Source organism: Ovis aries, chromosome 6, assembly GCF_016772045.2.
Source record: "Ovis aries strain OAR_USU_Benz2616 breed Rambouillet chromosome 6, ARS-UI_Ramb_v3.0, whole genome shotgun sequence".
NCBI classification, from domain to species: Eukaryota; Metazoa; Chordata; class Mammalia; order Artiodactyla; family Bovidae; genus Ovis; species Ovis aries.
In genome coordinates, this window is record NC_056059.1 from 95,413,583 (window position 1) to 95,433,452 (window position 19,870).

General features: G+C 38.6%; 1 protein-coding gene across 1 annotated transcript in view; it reads right to left on the minus strand.

Moving 5' to 3' along the window:
• The window catches only part of ANTXR2 (ANTXR cell adhesion molecule 2), a 175,532-nt gene that overhangs the window by 107,982 nt on the left and 47,680 nt on the right, over positions 1-19,870 (minus strand). Inside the window, exons 10-11 of the mRNA XM_004009939.6 lie at positions 19,695-19,764; positions 3,762-3,840 (exon numbers count right to left, since the gene is read on the minus strand). Of these exons, the coding sequence (XP_004009988.1) occupies positions 3,762-3,840; positions 19,695-19,764 (149 nt within the window). The remainder of the gene's footprint in view (positions 1-3,761; positions 3,841-19,694; positions 19,765-19,870) is intronic.

Below are 19,870 nucleotides of genomic sequence, written 5' to 3' on the forward strand. Positions count from 1 at the left end.
GGGCTGCCGTCTATGGGGTTGCAGAGTCAGACAGGACTGAAGTGACTTAGCAGCAACAACAAGCCTCTCCTCCAACAAAATACAAAGAAACTGTAAAGGACTAAAAATAACTGTGTGCATGCACCGTTAGGGCAAATTTTGGACAAAAGATACAAAGAGACCAAAAAACCGAACTGCCACTTCTGAAGAGTTGGAACAAAAGCAGGGTACTGCCCATGCCCGTTGCATACAACACCACCTAAGGGGTGGGCAACCACCTAAGCCACCCCACTGGCCCAACCCCTGGACACACCACTACCCTCATCCCATAAAAGGGACAAACTCCCTGCCCAGCAAGCAGGAAAGCAGAGGAACTTGTTGTTTGTTCTCATTCCCCCTTGCTGCAACAAGGGCCCCAATGAAACCTTGCCTGAATTTCTTGTCTAGCCTCTGATCAATTTCTATTGATGAAGGAGGCCAAGAACCCTGGTGGGTAATAATCCTTTTAAAACACTGTCATACCATGTCATCACCGTGGATGGTGACTGCAGCCATGAAATTAGAAGACGATTACTTCTTGGAAGGAAAGCTATGACAAACCGAGTGTATTAAAAAGCAAAGACATCACTTTGACAACAAAGGTCCATATAATCAAAGCTATGGCCTTTCCAGTAGGTACGTACGGATGTGAGAGTTGGATCATAAAGAAGGCAGAGTGCCAAAGAATTGATGTTTTTGAACTGTGATGCTGGAGAAGACTCTTGAGAGTCCCTTGGACAGCAAGATCAAATCAGTCAATCCTAAAGGAAATCAATCCTGAATATTCTTTGGAAGGACTGACACTGAAGCTGAAGTTCCAATACTCTGGCCACCTGATGCAAACAGCTGACTCACTAGAGAAGAACCTGATGCTGGGAAAGATGGAAGGCAAAAGGAGAAGACGGTGACAGAGAATGAGATGGTTGGATGGTATCATTGATTCAATGGACATAAACTTGGCCAAACTCCAGGAGATGGTGAGGGATGGGGCAGCCTGCCATGCTTTAGTCCATGGGGTCACAAAGACTCAGAAAGACTTAGCATTGCACAACAACCATGTCACCTTCCAATGGCTCCCTGTTTCATTCAGAAGAAAAACTCAAGTCCTTATAATGACTTATAAAACCCACTATGATCTCTCCCCTCCCTCTACTCTCTTCTACCCATCTCAAGCCTCCTCTCCTAGCTGCCTTTACCCTGCACACTGGCTGCCTGTTCCTCTTTAAGCCAGCCAGGTACAGTCCCACCTTAGGCTCTGTTTTAGCTGCTCCCTCCGCATAAACACTCTTCCCTTACATGGTCTTCAAGGCTTACTCCCTCACCTTCCTCAAGTCTTCGCTCAAATCTCTTCTCAATGGAAATGACTGAGATCCCTTGTTTAATATTACGACATGTCCCCACACTCTCTCTCCATCTTTGATACAACTAATGTCCCTTTTTTCTGAAATCACCTTACTGTTAAACCACCTCTAGTCACATTCAGTTCAGTCTCTCAGTCATGTCCAGCTCTTTGCGACCCCATGGACTGTAGTACACCAGGCCTCCCTGTCCATTGCCAACTCCTGGAATTTACTCAAATTCATGCCCATTGAGTTGGTGATGCCATCCAACCATCTCATTCTCTGTTGTCCCCTTCTCCTCCCACCTTCAATCTTTCCCAGCATCAGGGTCTTTTCCAATGAGTCAGTTCTTTGCATCAGGTGGCCAAAGGATTGGGGTTTCAGCTTCAGCATCAGTCCTTCCAATGAATGTTCAGGACTGATTTCCTTTAGGATGGACTGGTTGGATCTCCTTGCTGTCCAAGGGACTCTCAAGAGTCTTCTCCAGTACCGCAGTTCAAAAGCATCAATTCTTCAGTGCTCATCTTTCTGTATAGCCCAACTCTCACATCTATACATGACCACTGGAAAAACCATAGCCTTGACTAGGCAGACATTGGTTGGCAAAGTAATGTCTCTGCTTTTTAATATGCTGTCTAGACTGAGTGACTTCACTTTCACTTTTCACTTTCATGCATTGGAGAAGGAAATGGCAACCCACTACAGTGTTCTTGCCTGGAGAATCCCAGGGATGGCAGAGCCTGGTGGGCTGCCATCTATGGGGTCGCACAGGGTCGGACACAACTGAAGCGACTTAGCAGTAGCAGCAGCAGGTTAGTCATAACTTTTCTTCGAAGGAGTAAGTGTCTTTTAATTTCATGGCTGCAGTCACCATCTGCAGTGATTTTGGAGCCCAAAACAATAAAGTCTGTCACTGTTTCCACTCTTTCCCCATCTATTTGCCATGAAGTGATGGGACCAGATGCCATGATCTTGACTCCGTTGAAAACAAGCAAGACCTAGAAAGACTTCCTCTTTCTAGGAAGCCTAGGAAGCATACAAGCTATAAATTCCAAATGGGTCATATAACTTCAGCATCCCTGCACATGACAATGGTGTATGGTTATAGGATCCAGATAAAGATCCTATAACCACACTTGAGTGGAAGAGAGGTTAAAAAAAAAAAAAAGAAAAAAAACCAGCTGGAGGTGCAGAATAGGAGGGATGGAGAAAGAATGCCATTTCAGTGAGGGAACACTGAGAAACCATAAACCACAAATGTTTGTAATCTCAACCACATCCTGAGGGACCAGAAAATATACAAACTGCAACATCCACAAAATCTACAAATTGCAACATGAATTGAAGATGAAAAGGCAGAGGTTGAGTGGGAGGAGGGCCTAGCTATTTTTAAAATTAAAAGATGAAAACAAGTGTTAAAAAAGAGGTATCCAGGGAATTCAATAATGACCCAAGAGTCCATATGGATGCTGTTTTCCCTACGATGCTTTCTTACAAGAAGAAATAAACAATCTCTATACAGATAATATTGAGGTGCCTTTTTTTTTTTTTCCTGGAGGAAGGACGTCTCTCAAAGTAAAAGATCAAGATGTAAAACCATCTCATGAAATCATGAGATGTGGGACAACGTTTAAGTTTGGGATTTTGGTCTTTTGCAGGGCAGGCATTCTTTTTTTTTTTTTTTTTTTTGCTCTGATTTATTTTTTACAAAGAAAACGCAATTATAAGACTAATAGCCATGTGATCAGTTCCTTTTAATGCTTTGTGGTTTCATGTTCAACAATCTGATATCAAGACTTAAATCAAAAAATTAAGGAAAATAGTGTCTTATCAATGGAGTTTACATATCAAAATACTGCATTTTAGGTCCACTATTATCTATGATACAAAACTATCACCTCAGTTAAATTATAACTTCAATATAGTTTCAAGCCAAGATATTATCAAGCTTTCAAAATCAAATTCCTTACACATGAGAAAATACCAACATTAAAATGGACAAAATAATAAGCTCACTCATTAAGATGCACTAATACTTTCAAAAACATGATAAATGTCTTAGATACTACAATGCAACCTTCATTAAGAGAAGACATTACTTTCTTTGTAATTATTGTTTTAATAAAAAAAATAGCTTCATTTGAAAATCATTCTCCTACCTTATTCTGATACGACTTTCCAATTTTATAAATATCAAAACACAACGTATACTCTCTTAAAATCCCCTTTAAAATGAAACTAAAGGAAAATGCGGAACAGTCTACAAGTGCAAGCGTTTTCTTGTAATGGTCTTCAGTGTCACCATTTGTACTTTATTGTAGTATGCAGCAACACTGAAAGACCATACATTATTTCCGGGTAGAGTTATTTTTAAAAGGTAACTTTGTGCAAACTGTGACTTACACATTCTGTGGCTGTGACTATTAGTGAACTCGAGATGACAGACTTTCCTTCATTAAAACTCACTGAAACATGAAGAGTTCTGAAAGAAAATGAAGAAACAATAATTAACAATGAATTAAAAAGTAGAGCTTTGTGGGAGATTTTTCTTTCTTTAAATAATTCAAAAGTAACCAGAAAGTCTACTTTAAAAGTCAAGTGCCTGATCAGTTATCTTAGCTTTTTTCTTTCTTAGTTCCAGTTCTTACTCAGTAGCTAGAGGCAAATTCCTTAAGTGATTCAATTGTTTCTAAAAGAGGCACTAATGTAAATAGAAACATAAAAAAATTCCTATGGTTGTCCTTTTAGTTTAAAAATGCTATTTTTCAGACAAAAATTTAATTTAGAAGAATTCCTTAATGCAGAAAAATGCTGAGATTTTTCAGATTCACAAAAATCTTTTTAAAAAGGAGAAGAATCGTTCCATTCCATTTCACTTTTCCCTGTCTGTAGATAGTACAATTATTACAAGATCTTTGTTTAAGAATACAGAAATAACCAGCCATTCAAAGATAAAATACAGAGAAAGTGATAATGAAAGACAGAGATAAGCTAAATGGAAAAAAATAATACGCTTAAATATCTGTAGGCATTTGTTGCAAATACCCAAGATTTTAACATATCCTGAAAAAGGCAGAGAAAAGAGAGAAAAATTTTTGTCCATTGCTGAGAACTACTGAAAGTAAAATACAGCTCTCATTTTGAAAATATGATTTCAAATTATAATATAATTTAAAATAATTAAAATTCCATTAATTCAAGCTTTATTATAGTAATTCATTAATTGGGATCAGTTGGTAATTTTTTTTTTCATAGCTTTAAGAAGACAGCAACCCACTCCAGTATTCTTGTCTTAGAAATCCCATGGACAAAGAAGCCTGGTGTGTTAAAGTCCATGGGGTCGCAAGAGCCAGACAGAACTTAGCAACTAAACCACCACAAGAAGATATCAAAGGGGGAATAGTGACAAGGAAATTTTAAAGGAAACAGCTCTTTTCCAAAGGAGTTTACAAAGTATATTATCTATAATAATCAATATACCAAGAAAACAAAGCTATCCATTTATTAACGTGAAATAGGCAACATTTTGTTAATCTAGCTTCTATACCACAACCATGCCCCAGTGTTCACAAAATATTCTAAATTCTAAGAATTAATAGCCAGAAACTTTGCCTTAATTACTTTGGATTAGTAGAATCTTACTAAATTTATTAGAGTTCTACTCTAGGCCTTGAATTGTGTGTCAAACATTATTAGTTATAGACAGTTAGAATAAAACAGAAGCAATCTCAAGACACTGGTAAGATTTTCAATAATGATGCCAGAGATGACAAATATTATTCAGTTCCTGCCAGATGCTGTCCTGGGTATTTTATGATATTATCTCATTTAATTCTTGTAACTCTTAAAGTAAGGAGATTCACAGTTTTATAGCTGAGGTACATAAGGCCCCAAAATGCTAATTACCTTGTCCAAAGTAGTAAAGACAGGATTCTTACAAATTTTGAGTTATTTCCATTATACCACTGAGGCTTGAAGAAATGAAAGTTCTTATTGGGTTTTTCTTTTTTATTATTCTCTCAATGTGATATGTAGCTTGGGTTTTTACAGTGCTAGAGTCTCCAGGAAAGATAAAACTAGTAAACTTCTAGCTAAACTCTTCTTCAAAATTCAGGATAACTCCTATTAAAAATATTCCCTGTAAATTATTCCCTTCAAAACATCTTGTTTTTAAAAATATGTTTAACTAAATCCAGAAACAAGCAAGAACTTAGGGTGTTTATGTCAACGTTACTGAACTTCTATGAACTCCCAACACAGAATGAGAAGTGGCTTATTTAAGAAGGCAAATTTAAAATTACTTGCTTATTCTGCAGAATTGAGTGCCTTGTTTTGTTTTGGTTTTTTGAAGACTAAGCATAGTTGAATCCAAAAATAATGTTTCCTAGATCTTAATTCCTCCACTCTATAAAACATGCACCAGAAAGCATATGACACAGAAGGCATGGTTTTGGTTTGGGGGAAGATTTATTTGAGTCATAACACTGTGTGACTGTTGCAGATAATCTTACTGATTCAACTTTGAAGGGCTCAGTAGACATTGACATAAATTGTTTATAATCTGGCAGGTAGAACTCACCAGACATGAACCAGTTCTCTAATTAACAAAGTTGAGTTCAGTTCAGTCACTCAGTCATGTCCGACTCTTTGTGGCCCCATGAATTGCACCACGCCAGGCCTCCCTGTCCATCACCAACTCCTGGAGTTCACTCAGAGTCGCGTCCATCGAGTCAGTGATGCCATCCAGCCATCTCATCCTCGGTCGTCCCCTTCTCCTCCTGCCCCCAATCCCTCCCAGCATCAGAGTCTTTTCCAATGAGTCAACTCTTCGCATGAGGTGGCCAAAGTACTGGAGTTTCAGCTTTAGCATCATTCCTTCCAAAGAAATCCCAGGGCTGATCTCCTTTAGAATGGACTGGTTGGATCTCCTTGCAGTCCAAGGGACTCTCAAGAGTCTTCTCCAACACCACACTTCAAAAGCATCAATTCTTCGGCGCTCAGCCTTCTTTACAGTCCAACTCTCACAATCATACATGACTACTGGAAAAACCATAGCCTTGACTAGACGAACCTTAGTTGGCAAAGTAATGTCTCTGCTTTTCAATATGCTATCTAGGTTGGTCATAACTTTTCTTCCAAGGAGTAAGCGTCTTTTAATTTCATGGCTGCAATCACCATCTGCAGTGATTTTGGAGCCCAGAAAAATAAAGTCTGACACTGTTTCCACTGTTTCCCCATCTATTTCCCATGAAGTGATGGGACTGGATGCCATGATCTTTGTTTTCTGAATGTTGAGCTTTAAGCCAACTTTTTCACTCTCCTCTTTCACTTTCATCAAGAGGCTTTTTAGTTCCTCTTCACTTTCTGCCATAAGGGTGGTGTCATCTGCATATCTGAGGTTATTGATATTTCTCCCGGCAATATTGATTCCAGCTTGTGCTTCTTCCAGTCCAGTGTTTCTCATGATGTACTCTGCATATAAGTTAAATAAGCAGGGTGACAATATACAGCCTTGACGTACTCCTTTTCCTATTTGGAACCAGTCTGTTGTTCCATGTCCAGCGGCCTAGAGTGCCAGGCTGCGACAGTGCAGGAATGGCCAAGAGGAGCTACCCCTCGTCCAAGGCCAGGGGCAGCACCTGAGGCCAAGGGCGGCAGCAGGAAGGAGCAACCCCACGCCTGAGGCCAGGGCAGCGACCGGGAGCAGCTACTTCATTTCTTCTAAGGGATTCCTGCTCGCAGTAGTAGATATAATGGTCATCTGAGTTAAATTCACCCATTCCAGTCCATTTTAGTTCGCTGATTCCTAGAATGTTGATGTTCACTCTTGACATCTCTTGTTTGACCACTTCCAATTTGCCTTGATTCATGGACCTGACATTCCAGGTTCCTATGCAATATTGCTCTTTACAGCATCAGACCTTGCTTCTATCATCAGTCACATCCACAACTGGGTATTGTTTTTGCTTTGACTCCATCCCTTCATTCTTTCTGGAGTTATTTCTCCACTGATCTCCAGTAGCATATTGGGCACCTACTGACCTGGGGAGTTCCTCTTTCAGTATCCTATCATTTTGCTTTTTCATACTGTTCATGGGGTTTACAAGGCAAGAATACTGAAGTGGTTTGCCATTCCCTTCTCCAGTGGACCACATTCTGTCAGACCTCTCCACCATGACCCGCCTGTCTTGGGTGGCCCCAGGGGCATGGCTTAGTTTCACTGAGTTAGACAATTTCACTTTCTGTTGATGAAACTGAAAGAGGAGAGTGAAAAAGTTGGCTTAAAGCTCAACATTCAGAAAATAAAGATCATGGCATCTGGTCCCATCACTTCATGGCAAATAGATGGGGAAACAGTAGAAACAGCGTCAGACTTTATTTTGGGGGGCTCCAAAATCACTGCAGATGGTGATTGCAGCCATGAAATTAAAAGACGCTTACTCCTTGGAAGAAAGTTATGATCAAACTAGATAGCATATTGAAAAGCAGAGACATTACTTTCCCAACAAAGGTCCATCTAGTCAAGGCTATGGTTTTTCCAGTGGTCATGTATGGATGTGAGAGTTGGACTGTGAAGAAAGTTGAGCGCCGAAGAATTGATGCTTTTGAAGTGTGGTGTTGGAGAAGACTCTTGAGAGTCCCTTGGTTTGCAAGGAGATCCAACCAGTCCATTCTGAAGGAGATCAGCCCTGGGATTTCTTTGGAAGGAATGATGCTAAAGCTGAAACTCCAGTACTTTGGCCACCTCATGCGAAGAGTTGACTCATTGGAAAAGACTCTGATGCTGGGAGGGATTGGGGGCAGGAGGAGAAGGGGACGACCGAGGATGAGATGGCTGGATGGCATCACGGACTCGATGGACGTGAGTCTGAGTGAACTCCGGAAGTTGGTGATGGACAGGGAGGCCTGGCATGCTGCGATTCATGGGGTCGAAAAGAGTTGGACACGACTGAGTGACTGAAATGAACTGAACTGAACTGAGACTAGCAAGGGGGGCACTCTCCATCGCCCTTTCGATGTCTATGTGAGAAGCTTTCTATGTCCCTTTTTATACTTTAATAAAACTCTGCTATACAAAAGCTCTTGAGTGATCAAGCCTCGTCCCTGGCCCCAAAGGTAAATCTTCAGAGATCTTGAATCTGACATTGTTCACCATCAGCTGTCAACCCAACACATTAACTCATCTTCTCATTTAATTCTCACAATAATCCACTGAGGGAGGCTGTACCATTATCTGCATTTTCCAAATAAGGAACATAAAGCTTAAAAAGGTAACCTGCCCCAAACTGGACTTCTCTCAACTCTGTAGTCAAATGCTTTCACTTCTATTGCACATTACATTAACCCTTGATAAATGCTTTAGGGTCTGATATCTAATTTTTGCTCACTGGCAAAATTTTGTGTCACTCCTCCAACTTTTTACAACATTCATATTATTTCTCGTGGTTAATTACATTGGCATTGACTATATAATGAAGAGGGAAATGGCAACCCACTCCAGTATTTTTGCCTAGAGAATCTCATGGACAAAGGAGCCTGCCAGGGCTATATTACATGTGGTCGCAAAGAGTCAGACATGACTGAGCAACTAACAGTTACTATATAAAATACTTATTTGTGAATATATCTATATACTTTTATATGGATATATATTTGCTGGTAGTTTTTTTTCAGAAATGTTGCAAGCATGAAAAACATACTCTAAAAGTTATTTCTGCTTTTAGATTTTGTTGTTTCTTTAGAAAAATATTTTGAGATTATTGGTATGATAATGGCACTGTGTGATCAAACCAGTCAAACCTAAAGGAAATCAGTCCTGAATATTCATTGGAAGGACTGATGCTGGAGCTGAAACTCCAAGATTTTAGCCACCTGATACGAAGAATTGACTCATTGGAAAAGACCCTGATGCTGGGAAAGATTGAAGGCAGAAGAAGGGGACGACAGAGGATGAGATGGTTGGATGGCATCATCAACTCGATAGACATGAGTTTGAGCAAGCTTCAGGAGCTGGTGATGGACAGGGAAGCCTGGAGTGCTGCAGTTCATGAGGTCTCAAAGATTCAGATGTGACTGAGCAACTGAACTGAATGGCACTGTTATGAGTTGATACCTTTGTCCAAAGTTCTGCTCCTTCATTGATGGCACACAGATTGATAAAGCCACCTCATCCTTTAACCCAAACTCAATACCTTAACCTTTCTTTGCCCCAAGACTCCAATATATGCATATCATGTTTTGTCATATTTTATGTAATTCTGCTAGAATTTATGGATTTCTCATTCTGATTGCTATATAACCTCTGTTGCTGGTTAGTAATGTTTAGAACAGTAGAACTCATACTCTCAGTTACAGAAACTTTATTACGGACAAAAATGTATTGAAGTCATTGTTTTTATGTAATTCCACACATCAGTGAGAGGTGAGTCAAGAATTCATCTTTATTTGTCCCAAGAATAAAATAAAATTGAAAAAGAGGATAGATTCTGCCCACATGTTGGGGAATCAGGAGTTCTAGGTTGGAACCCTAGTCACTATACTCTCAATCTTGCATTCCTCAATCTGTAAAATGGGGATACTTGTACCTACTTCAGAGTTTGGGAGGAAAAAGCTTGATAAAATAATGTCCACAAAATGTCCAACACAGTGCTTAGAACATAGCAGATACTCTATAAATTACTGCAACATCAACACTTGTCAAAAAAATTATTCAGAATATCAAGATACTCTTATACCAAGTTAAAAAGCAACATAGATAACACTGAAGAATGTATTGCAACAATGAGATAATTGCCCAATACTTTTTTATTTAAAGAATTTCTCTTCCCCTTACTTCCATATAAAAATAGAGAAAGCTAAATTGTTTGAAAAATGCCTAGAATATAATATCATGCAAGTTTATTTAGAGAAATTTTTCAGAGCTATTTCCTTCCTGTTACAAAATGTTATTATGACAAAACCCAACATTACAACTGTGTTGACTGTGTGCTTGAACTTAACACTTAAAACTACATTCCAAATTGGTTTCTGAATGTCTGTCAATAAGTTCAATCAATCACTCAATTAGTCTATTGCTCTAATATTTATAAATTACCTACAATAGGCCAAGCAAGGCCATGCTTGGTAATAGAGTTGCAAAAACAAGTAAAACACAGAATTACAATGTAACTGAAAAGAAGTCAAATAAAACAATTTCAGTAGAATGTGATAGTAACTAAAATAGGAACCAGCAGAAAGGTACTAGAGCACAAGGTAGGAAATACAACTACTTGCATGAGGGCATCAACAAAGGTTTCCTGCAGGAAGTCATCTCTATGATGAATCCTAAAGAATGATCAAGAATTAGTTAGGAAAGGAGATTAGAAAGGAATCTAAGAAGATGGAGCACTATTTGACAAGCTAGAAGATAAGAAAGGCACAGAATAGTCAAGGAACTAAAAAGCCATTCAATATGGCAGCAACACAGAATATGACAGTGAGAATATATGGTTTGAGGCTGAAAAGGAGAATAGGATAAGGATCATGAAAAACCCAGGATGCTATATTTAGATATTTGGGATTAGTCTTATGAACTTCTAAGACAGGTAGAAATCTGGTCATAATTGTGTTTTACAAATATCACATGTGTTGCATTGTAGATGAATGGTTGGAAGAGTAATAATTTCTACAGTAGAAGACCAGTTAAGAAAGTCATGGCGTATTCCACTCTTGTTAGGAATGTAAATTGGCGCAGCTACTTTGAAAAACAGTACGGAGGTTTTTGAAAAAGTTAAGAATGGAACTACCATAAAATCCAGTTATTCCACTTCTGGGTATTTATCTAAAGAATACAAAAACACTAACTCAGAAGATTTATGCACCTTGATGTTTACTGCAGCATTATTTAGAATTGCCAATATAGGGAAGCAACTTAAGTGTCCACTGATAGATGAATGGCTAAAGATGTACAATGTACATGTACAATGGAATAGTATTCAGCCTAAAGGAGATAGAATCTTGCTATCATGACAACATGGATGGATCTCGAGAGTACTAAGTGAAATACATCAGATGGAGAAAAGCAAGTATGTATGATTTCACTCATATGTGGAATATAAAAGCAAGCAAACAAAACAAAAAGAAGCACATAGATACAGAGAACAGACTGATGACTCCCAAAGAGGGGGAGGGTGAAATGAATAAATGGAGTTAATTGTATGCTAACGGATGGAAACTAGACTTCTGGTAGTAAACATGCTGTAGTGTATATAGAAGTCAAAACTTAACATTGCACACATGAAGCTTATATAATATTATAAACCAATGTTATCAATTAAAAAATTTTTTTAAGAATTTCTTAGTGCATTTCAAATAAAAACCAAAGCAGAATTGAGTCAAATAGTGTCAACGGGGGTAGGGCAAAAATGAAAACTGAGAGATATTAAGGAGTTAAAAATAGAAAGTACTTGGACATTTATAGGATGCAGGAAGTGAGGAAGAAGGAGTAGTTAAAGATGACTTCAGAGTTTCTGTCTTGCACAGGAAGGTGGGTAATCCTGAATAGGAATCATGAAAGGAATAGGTTTGAATGGAAGTTTAGTTTGGGAACTTCAGGTTTAAGATGCCTAGGGGAAATACAAGTGAGTTAGTTGACATCTGGATAGTAGATATCTGAATAGTAGGCTTAAAGCTAAGGGAAATCTCTTGTTTGGAGATTGGGAGCCCATCAGCAGGAAAAGGAAGCCTTAGAGAAGGCCGAGTTTATGGGTTAGGAATCCAGTCCTGGTGAAAACTGACAAGGAACCACAAGAGGAGGAAGCACAGGTGACAGAAGAAACAGCCAGGGAGGTGGGACTACGAAGTCGGGAAAGATAAGGGAGAACCTCCTGAGACAGGACCCGCCCACCATGCACATAATTCTGGATGTTTAGGGAAGGTGGGGCTCAGAACCGACGACTCTTTCAACTTTGTTTTCTACAAATTGGTGCTACATTGTTTAGAATTGTGTACAAATGTTCGTTTTCTCTTTGCTCCATCCTCAGAATATTTTTTTAAGTAGAAGGATAGAAGAAATCTAAACATCTTAACAGAAAGACTGTTGGAAATGCACTTTAATGTCAACTGCTTCTCAAAGTAATAGTGATAAAACTAAATTCAAATCTACTAAATTATTTCCACATGAGAAATTATTCAATAGTATTGGGATATTTAATGAAGTAAATAAAATTCAAGGTCCTAACGGTCACAGTGCTTTTATTTAATGTTTAAAGATGCATGAAAATTCCAAAACAGGAGAACAGCTCAGTGCCATATGTTATGGTTACTCTGATTGAGAAATTTCATACTCCATGAAATATGGTTGACATTTCAACCCACAGTAACCTATTTGCAAAGTATTCATTTGCTGCTTACTTTATGCATAACCAATAAAAGACTGCCATTTTATGACCCATTAAAAAAGATGAAAAAATTAAATAATATTGTGAAAGACATTTGCTGAAAGTAATAAATAATTTACCTCCAATTTGCATATACTGAAAATTAAATGGGTAACTACTCAAAAAGTTATTAAAATTATGTCAACTGAAGATATTTTGAAACCAAGTGCTACTATTTAATACTCTGTAGAGTTTTTTAAAAGTTAGCTTTATGTCTAATAAATTATGAGTTGAAAATCAAATTTCATATTTGTGAATAAAGATTCAATTTCTAGTTATGAATATAGATGTAAATTAATATTTCATCTAAAATATTTTCTTCAAAGGGTAAAAGGATAAAATAACTAAATAAAATAATTTCTTTTTGAGATACTAATATAGTTATATAAAACTGAAACAAATACACTGCAGTCAGGAAGACTGCTAGATTTTAGAAGAAAAAAATGCTGTATCAGAGAAATACTGGATATCATATCTAAGGTTGTATTGGAAATGTTTTCAGTATTACACCGAAAATAACCCCTTTTTAACTGCACTGTGTTTTTTTTTAAGTGCTCAAAAGATGTTTAGAAAAGATCACTCGATTTTTAGTATATTTTATCCAAAAATGTCAAATGTCTTAATAATAGTAAAATCTTTAATAATATAAAATTTAGAAGTAGATCTATAAGAGGATTTAAATACATATTTACTTCCCCAGAGGCTTAGTTGGTGAAGAATCTGCCTGCAATGCAGGAGACCCGGGTTAGATCCCTGGGTCAGGAAGATCCCCTGGAGAAGGAAATGGCAACCCACTCCAACATTCTTGCCTGGAGAATCCCATGGACAGAGGAGTCTGGCAGGCTACAGTCCATGGGGTCGCAAGAGCTGGACGCAACTTGGCAACTGAACTACCACATCTTCCGTATCATCGCATGGCTGTCCCTCCTGGAACACTTTTAGTTACCAAAACACTCACTAAATGATTCTAGTGTTCCTTATACTTAGCTGAAATGTGCCTCCCTTTATCTTTCATTCTTCTCGTGTTCTTGGAGCCATACAGAATAAATGAAATCTATCTTTCACACAACAGACTTGAAGTTTGAAGGAAGCTGAGGTGTCATATCTAGATTATGTCTTTTTCAGTATTTTAACTGCATCCTCTTTAACATTTTAATACTTGACCACATTCTGTTAGCCACCCCTGGATGTACTTGAATTAATTATTGTTTCTCTTAAAAGGTAATTTCCAGAACTGAAAATCATATTTAGGATCAAGATTCAATGCAGATTAGGTAAATTTATCACATTTACAGGGCTTCCCTGTGGCTCTGCCTGCCAATGCAGGAGACATGGGTCGATCCCTGGGTTGGAAAGATCCCCTAGAGAAGGAAATGGGAACTCACTCCAATATTCTTGCCTTGGAAATCCCCTGGGCAGAGGAGACTGGCTGGTTACAGTTCATGCAGTCACAAAAGAGTCAGATATGACTTAGTGAGTAAAAACAACAATAACATATGTGTAAAAACGTACAAAATTTGACCACCATGTGGCCTAGTATTCTTGGAATGAGTGGCTGAGTTCCCCTATAGACATTCAGCGCAAGAGGCTGTCAACGCTGTAGCTTGGTGTCTCTGGCAGGCCAATGTCCTGGCAACTGGAAGGAAACCCACTGATGGACACATTCACATCTAGAATGTCTGCTCTGGGGTCTGAGTGCTGTGGATGCTTCTGGGCATGCTCCATCCTCTGGTCCCCTACTATAAGGAGTTCATCTCAGGCCACGGCTTTGCTCAGAACCAGCTTGTTATTTGGAAGCACTCAACCATGGGCTTCCCTGGTGGCTCAGCTGGTAAAGATTCCTCCTGCAATGCAGGAGACATGGGTTCAATCCCTGGGTCGGGAAGATCCCCTGGAGAAGGGAATGGCAACCCCCTACAGTATTCTTGCCTGGAGAATCCCATGGACAGAGGAGCCTGGTGGGCTACATACAGTCCATGGGTCTCAAAGAGTTGAACATGACTAAAGTGACTCAGCACACTTACTGAAAACAACCATGGCCAAGGTGGCTAGGCTCACAGGTCACACAATGCAGGTCCTCGGTCTAACCATGAGCTCAGGAGGGGCTCTGCAGCTATGGCACTGCTCTGATTGGACCCTGAACAAAGGAGGAAGTGGGAAACCAGTGCAGCAAAGCAGCCTCATCCGCCCCATCACCTGCTGAGGACCAATTCATCACCTCAGTTTTGGAGTGCTTTTTAAAGAATCTTTCTTATTAAAAAATTATGTCAAGTCTCCCTCTAAAAAAATAAAAAACCTGACAAGATGAAATTCACCTAACCATACAAATATATTAAAACTGTTCATGTAAGAAGCTAGGCTAAAGGCAGAATTTGTAAAACCAGGAAAGAGAAATGGAATCAATTTTATTCCGGGCAAAATTAATTATACTGAAAAAATAACAACACTGAGGAAAAGAAGATTCTATCACCAAGTCAGGCTCTAACCCCAAGTCTGCCACGCATGCATCTCCGTGATCCTTCAGCATCAGCTGCTTCAAATTTTCCACATTCACTGATGTCCCACCTTCTCTTACTCAAAACACTCTGTCAACTGTCTTTCTGCACAGCCTTTTAAGAGAACTAATACTATCAGTTTCATCTGATTGAGATATTTATTTCATATTTGCCAGAAGATTCTGGCCAATGTTTTTGAAAGCACATTTAACTATACCATATGCCTCCTTAAATCATCTCTATCAAACAAGCTGTAGGATAAGGCTCTGGTTCATTCTGTTCTGTTTTTCTTTCTTCACAATGTGTTTATGTATATTTACCCAATTTGCTCTGTTCTTCCTGCCAAATTGCAGGTTTGAGATCTCAACTAGTGCAGAGCAGCTGCGCTATTGTTGATGTCTCACCAAACAAGGGTCAGCAAATAAGCCCATTTCACGAGAATGGTGACACCTGCACATTCCACTCGAAAGGCAACTGGCCTCGAAAGGGTGGGATCCGCAGGGCTTCACAGAGTCCTTCCTACTTAAGACATTTTGGTACAAATAAACCACTGACAGAAACCACCTTCCAATCTATACATCTTTCTAGGTAAGACAATGTGTTTAACCATAGGACATTTTTTTTTTTAATTAAATTGTGTCCAATGGAAAAAAAATAGAAAAGAACTACCTCATTTACATTCTTTCTGTTAAATGACTAAAAATCTGTGCATTTTGGTGTAAAATTCTCTACCAAATAAAGAAATGTAATCCATAGATATCTCCTCAAAGAAAGGACTCCAAAGACCCATTCCAGCAATACTAAGCAATGATATACCCAGATAAGATTTGCCCAGATAGCTCCATGACATGTTGTACATGCGTGCTAAGTCACATCAGTTGCGACCCCATGGACTGTAAGCCCACCAAGCTACTCTGTGCATGGGATTCTCTCTGACATCAATTTCCAAATGCAAACTTATGTCCTAGCTACCCTGCTGCGTTCTTAATTCCCATCTCCAGGAAAACATCTTCATGTGAAGCCTCTTTCAAACCAAAATTCATGAGCTCTGGATTTTTAAAGGGATCATCCTCAAAGAAAATGTATTTCAGGAAGTAACATAAAGATAAGAAAGGGACTGAGCGAGCACTCTAATGAGATGAGGCACATGTCCGTGGCTCCAGCTCTGAGACTGTGCATCTGGCTTTGAGGCTGTCTGTCTAGGGTTACTTCACCAGCATGCTGTTAATTATTTAAGCGAGAGAACAGGGGGAACCATCACCACATCTGGCACTCTCACACAGGAAAAACCTTCTTCATTGTTGGGCCAGATGTGTTTATTTGAAACACAGACTAACTAGCGACTTAATGGGTTTCAATCCTTAGCCAAAAGCTAATTAGACAAACATAGCATCAGTCACCTTACAAGGCTAAACTGTTTCAGCGGTGTTGATTTTAATCCAATCTCATAAGAGGTCTCATCACCTACAAAAGTATCTGAAGGAAATGCAAGGCAGAGGAAAGGTCCAAATGACTTGCAAAGTACTTAGTGGAACACATAATGATGTCGCCAAATGTCCAACACACTACCAAAATCCTCGATTTTGCCTCAGTGGTATCATGTACTTGATACAAAAAAGAGGAAAGCAAAATTGTTTTAGACAGATCTCCTTCCAAAACACTCTCAGCTAGCTTGTGGGTGAAATATTAACACCCAAAGCCGAACAAATGATGATTTCTTGTGCCTGGTATTTTAAAAAAAATCATATAAGACATAATAAATATCAGACACAAGAAACCATCATTTGTCTGGCTTTTGACATTAATATTTCACCCACAAGCAAGCTGAGAAGAAGATTTGTCTACAAATCACTAAAATATTCAGGCAGTATGTATGGCAGCCTATTCAAAAGGGGATTGTGCCCCAAGGCAAGTTCTACAGAAAACGAATTCAGTGTTGGACAGAACAGGCATTTTGCATTTTATAAGTACTTTGGAGAAGAAAGTAAGCTGTCTTACCTTACTAGTCATTACTATGAAAAATCCAACTTAGTTTTCTGCTCTCTTAAATGGTATGACCCTCAAAACAGAATTCTGATCATCTTTCTCCTACCTAAAATACCCAGTAACCAAATGCACTATTTTAGTCCATATATAAATAATGAATCAAAATAATGAATCATGTTTGAGAAACATGTAACAAATATTTCACAAATCTATTATGTGTCTAGCATCATGTCCAGCAAGAAACAAAACAAATTCATTCTAGCAGGAAGGAGACACAATAACAAACAAACAAATGCTTTGGAGAAAAAGTAAACCAAGAAAAGGAAATAGTGTTAGACTCAAAGCACGGATGGAGGAGCCTGGTAGGCTGTGGTCCGTGGGGTCGCTAAGAGTCGGACACCACTGAGCGACTTCACTTTCACTTTTCACTTCCATGCACTGGAGAAGGAAATGGCAACCCACTCCAGTGTTCTTGCTTGGAGAATCCCAGGGACGGGGGAGCCTGGTGGGCTGCCGTCTATGGGGTCACACAGAGTCGGACACTACTGAAGTGACTTAGCAGCAGCAGCAGCGATAGACTCAAAGGAGGGAGTAGACTCTATGATTAAATAGGGTAACTGGGAAGGGCTTACTGAGAAGACGACATATAAACAAAACTTGAAGAAGCTGAGCAAGTGAGCCAAGAGGGGAGAAGCCTCTTAAGCAGAGAGAACAGCAAGTGTAAAAGATGCTGGAGTGGGAGTAAGCTCACATGGTTAACGAAGAGCAAAGAGGCCAGTGTGCCCATAAGAGAAGGGGCGAAAGAGGATAAAGTCAGAGACGCAGCAAGGGCCAGATGCTGTAGCACCTTGCAGAACACTGACCGCAGTGACTACACCTTCAGTGTAATGGAGAACTCATTCTCAAGGATAAGTGAAGGGGTGATATAGATTGATCTGTTTTAATAGAATCACTTTTGCCAAAGACAGAAGCAGAAAGAGTATCTGAGAGGCTCATAACCTAAGCAAGACCTGACAGCAGCTTGGTTTAGGATGTATCAGTGGAGGTGGTGGGGAAGGACTGGATTCTGAATATATTTTGAAACGAGAGCTGAGATTTGCTGATGGCCTACATAAAAGAGATCAATAATGACTCAAAATTTGTTTGTTTGTTTGTTTTTAACCTGAACAACAAAAAGGATGGAGCTGCCAATGACTAAGACAGAGAAGAGAGCTCTGAATGCAGATTGGGGGAACAATCAGGGGAATCAACATGGAGTCACAGATTCAATAAAGTAAGACCAAACTTTAAGTCAATAGATTTACCATTGTTAATACAGGACAATATTGTTCAGGAAGACATTGAGCCCCACTGTGCCCTTGGGGTAAAGATAGCTCAATGTAAAATGGACAGGCCTTAAATCCCAAGGCAGTCTAATTTGATGTAAGCACGTTACCAATAATGCTAAATTATTATATGACAAAGAAAAGAAATACTTTTTTATATAAAGAAAAAAGATTCTGATAGTCTTACTTTTATAAGTTATACAGCCCTTTATAACCAATTTAAAATAGAAAGCTGATAGTGGTATCAGATAGTTGACCAGAACCAATGTCCAATAGATATCCTGCATATTTAAGCATCCACATAATTCAAGTGCTCAAGTCAACTTCAAACTTCTAAAATAATTTTCTTAGGTTCCACAAAGGAAAATATCATCCTCCCTCTCTGAACTTTACTCTGTTCATTATCCTAAATATATTGCATCCACTACTGTTAAACAACAGAACATGTGAAACATTCACGGTCATTTTCTGCACAATAAAGAGAGCAGACGGAAAAGTCACAGATGGAAATATTAAGTTACTGATAAAATTATCTGTGTATTTTAGGTGACTCAAATAATAGCCCATCCTCGAAACTAAATAGCTTTTAGTTTATCCAGGTATCATGGTTTATTGCCACACCAAAGAACATAAAAATATAGACCTTAACAGGACTGGGACACAACTTAAAGAACAAATATTTCCTAGTTTAAGTTGTGCCTTATTGAGCCACATTCCTTTTACTCTTCAATCTTAATGTTTAAATACTACAGTAGTTAGTCAAAATCCCACTTTTGAAATTTGTGTGTGTGTGTAAATCCAATACACTAAAATTCAAAACACTGGCCATGGCTTTACTACTTAAAGACTCTAATGATAGATCTCCAACCTACTCAGATAAATATTTATAGAGTCTTTTAATCAATATTTAAGAAACAAGATAAAACAGACTTTACCAATTTCAAATCTACTAAGAAACATATAAAGTACTAACCAGAGTGATTTGCCTAGCTTTTACTATTCCATGTTCAATCTGTATATCAACAATAGATAAAAGAACTACTGTGTATTGGGTCACAATTTCCTTACAATTTGTAGCTAAAAGGTTTTTAAATGTTTTAATGAAGCACTTACTCTCCAACTTCATGCAGGGTAGGAGCAGGACAAAGCATAGAATTCTGTTCCACACTTACTGGCTTTACATCTAGAAAATAAGATGCCATTGAATTAATAAAGGGCTTTATGTATCTCATGCAGTTTTATTAATGATATGAAGAGATACAGCAATCAGTGTTCAAGTGTGAGGCATT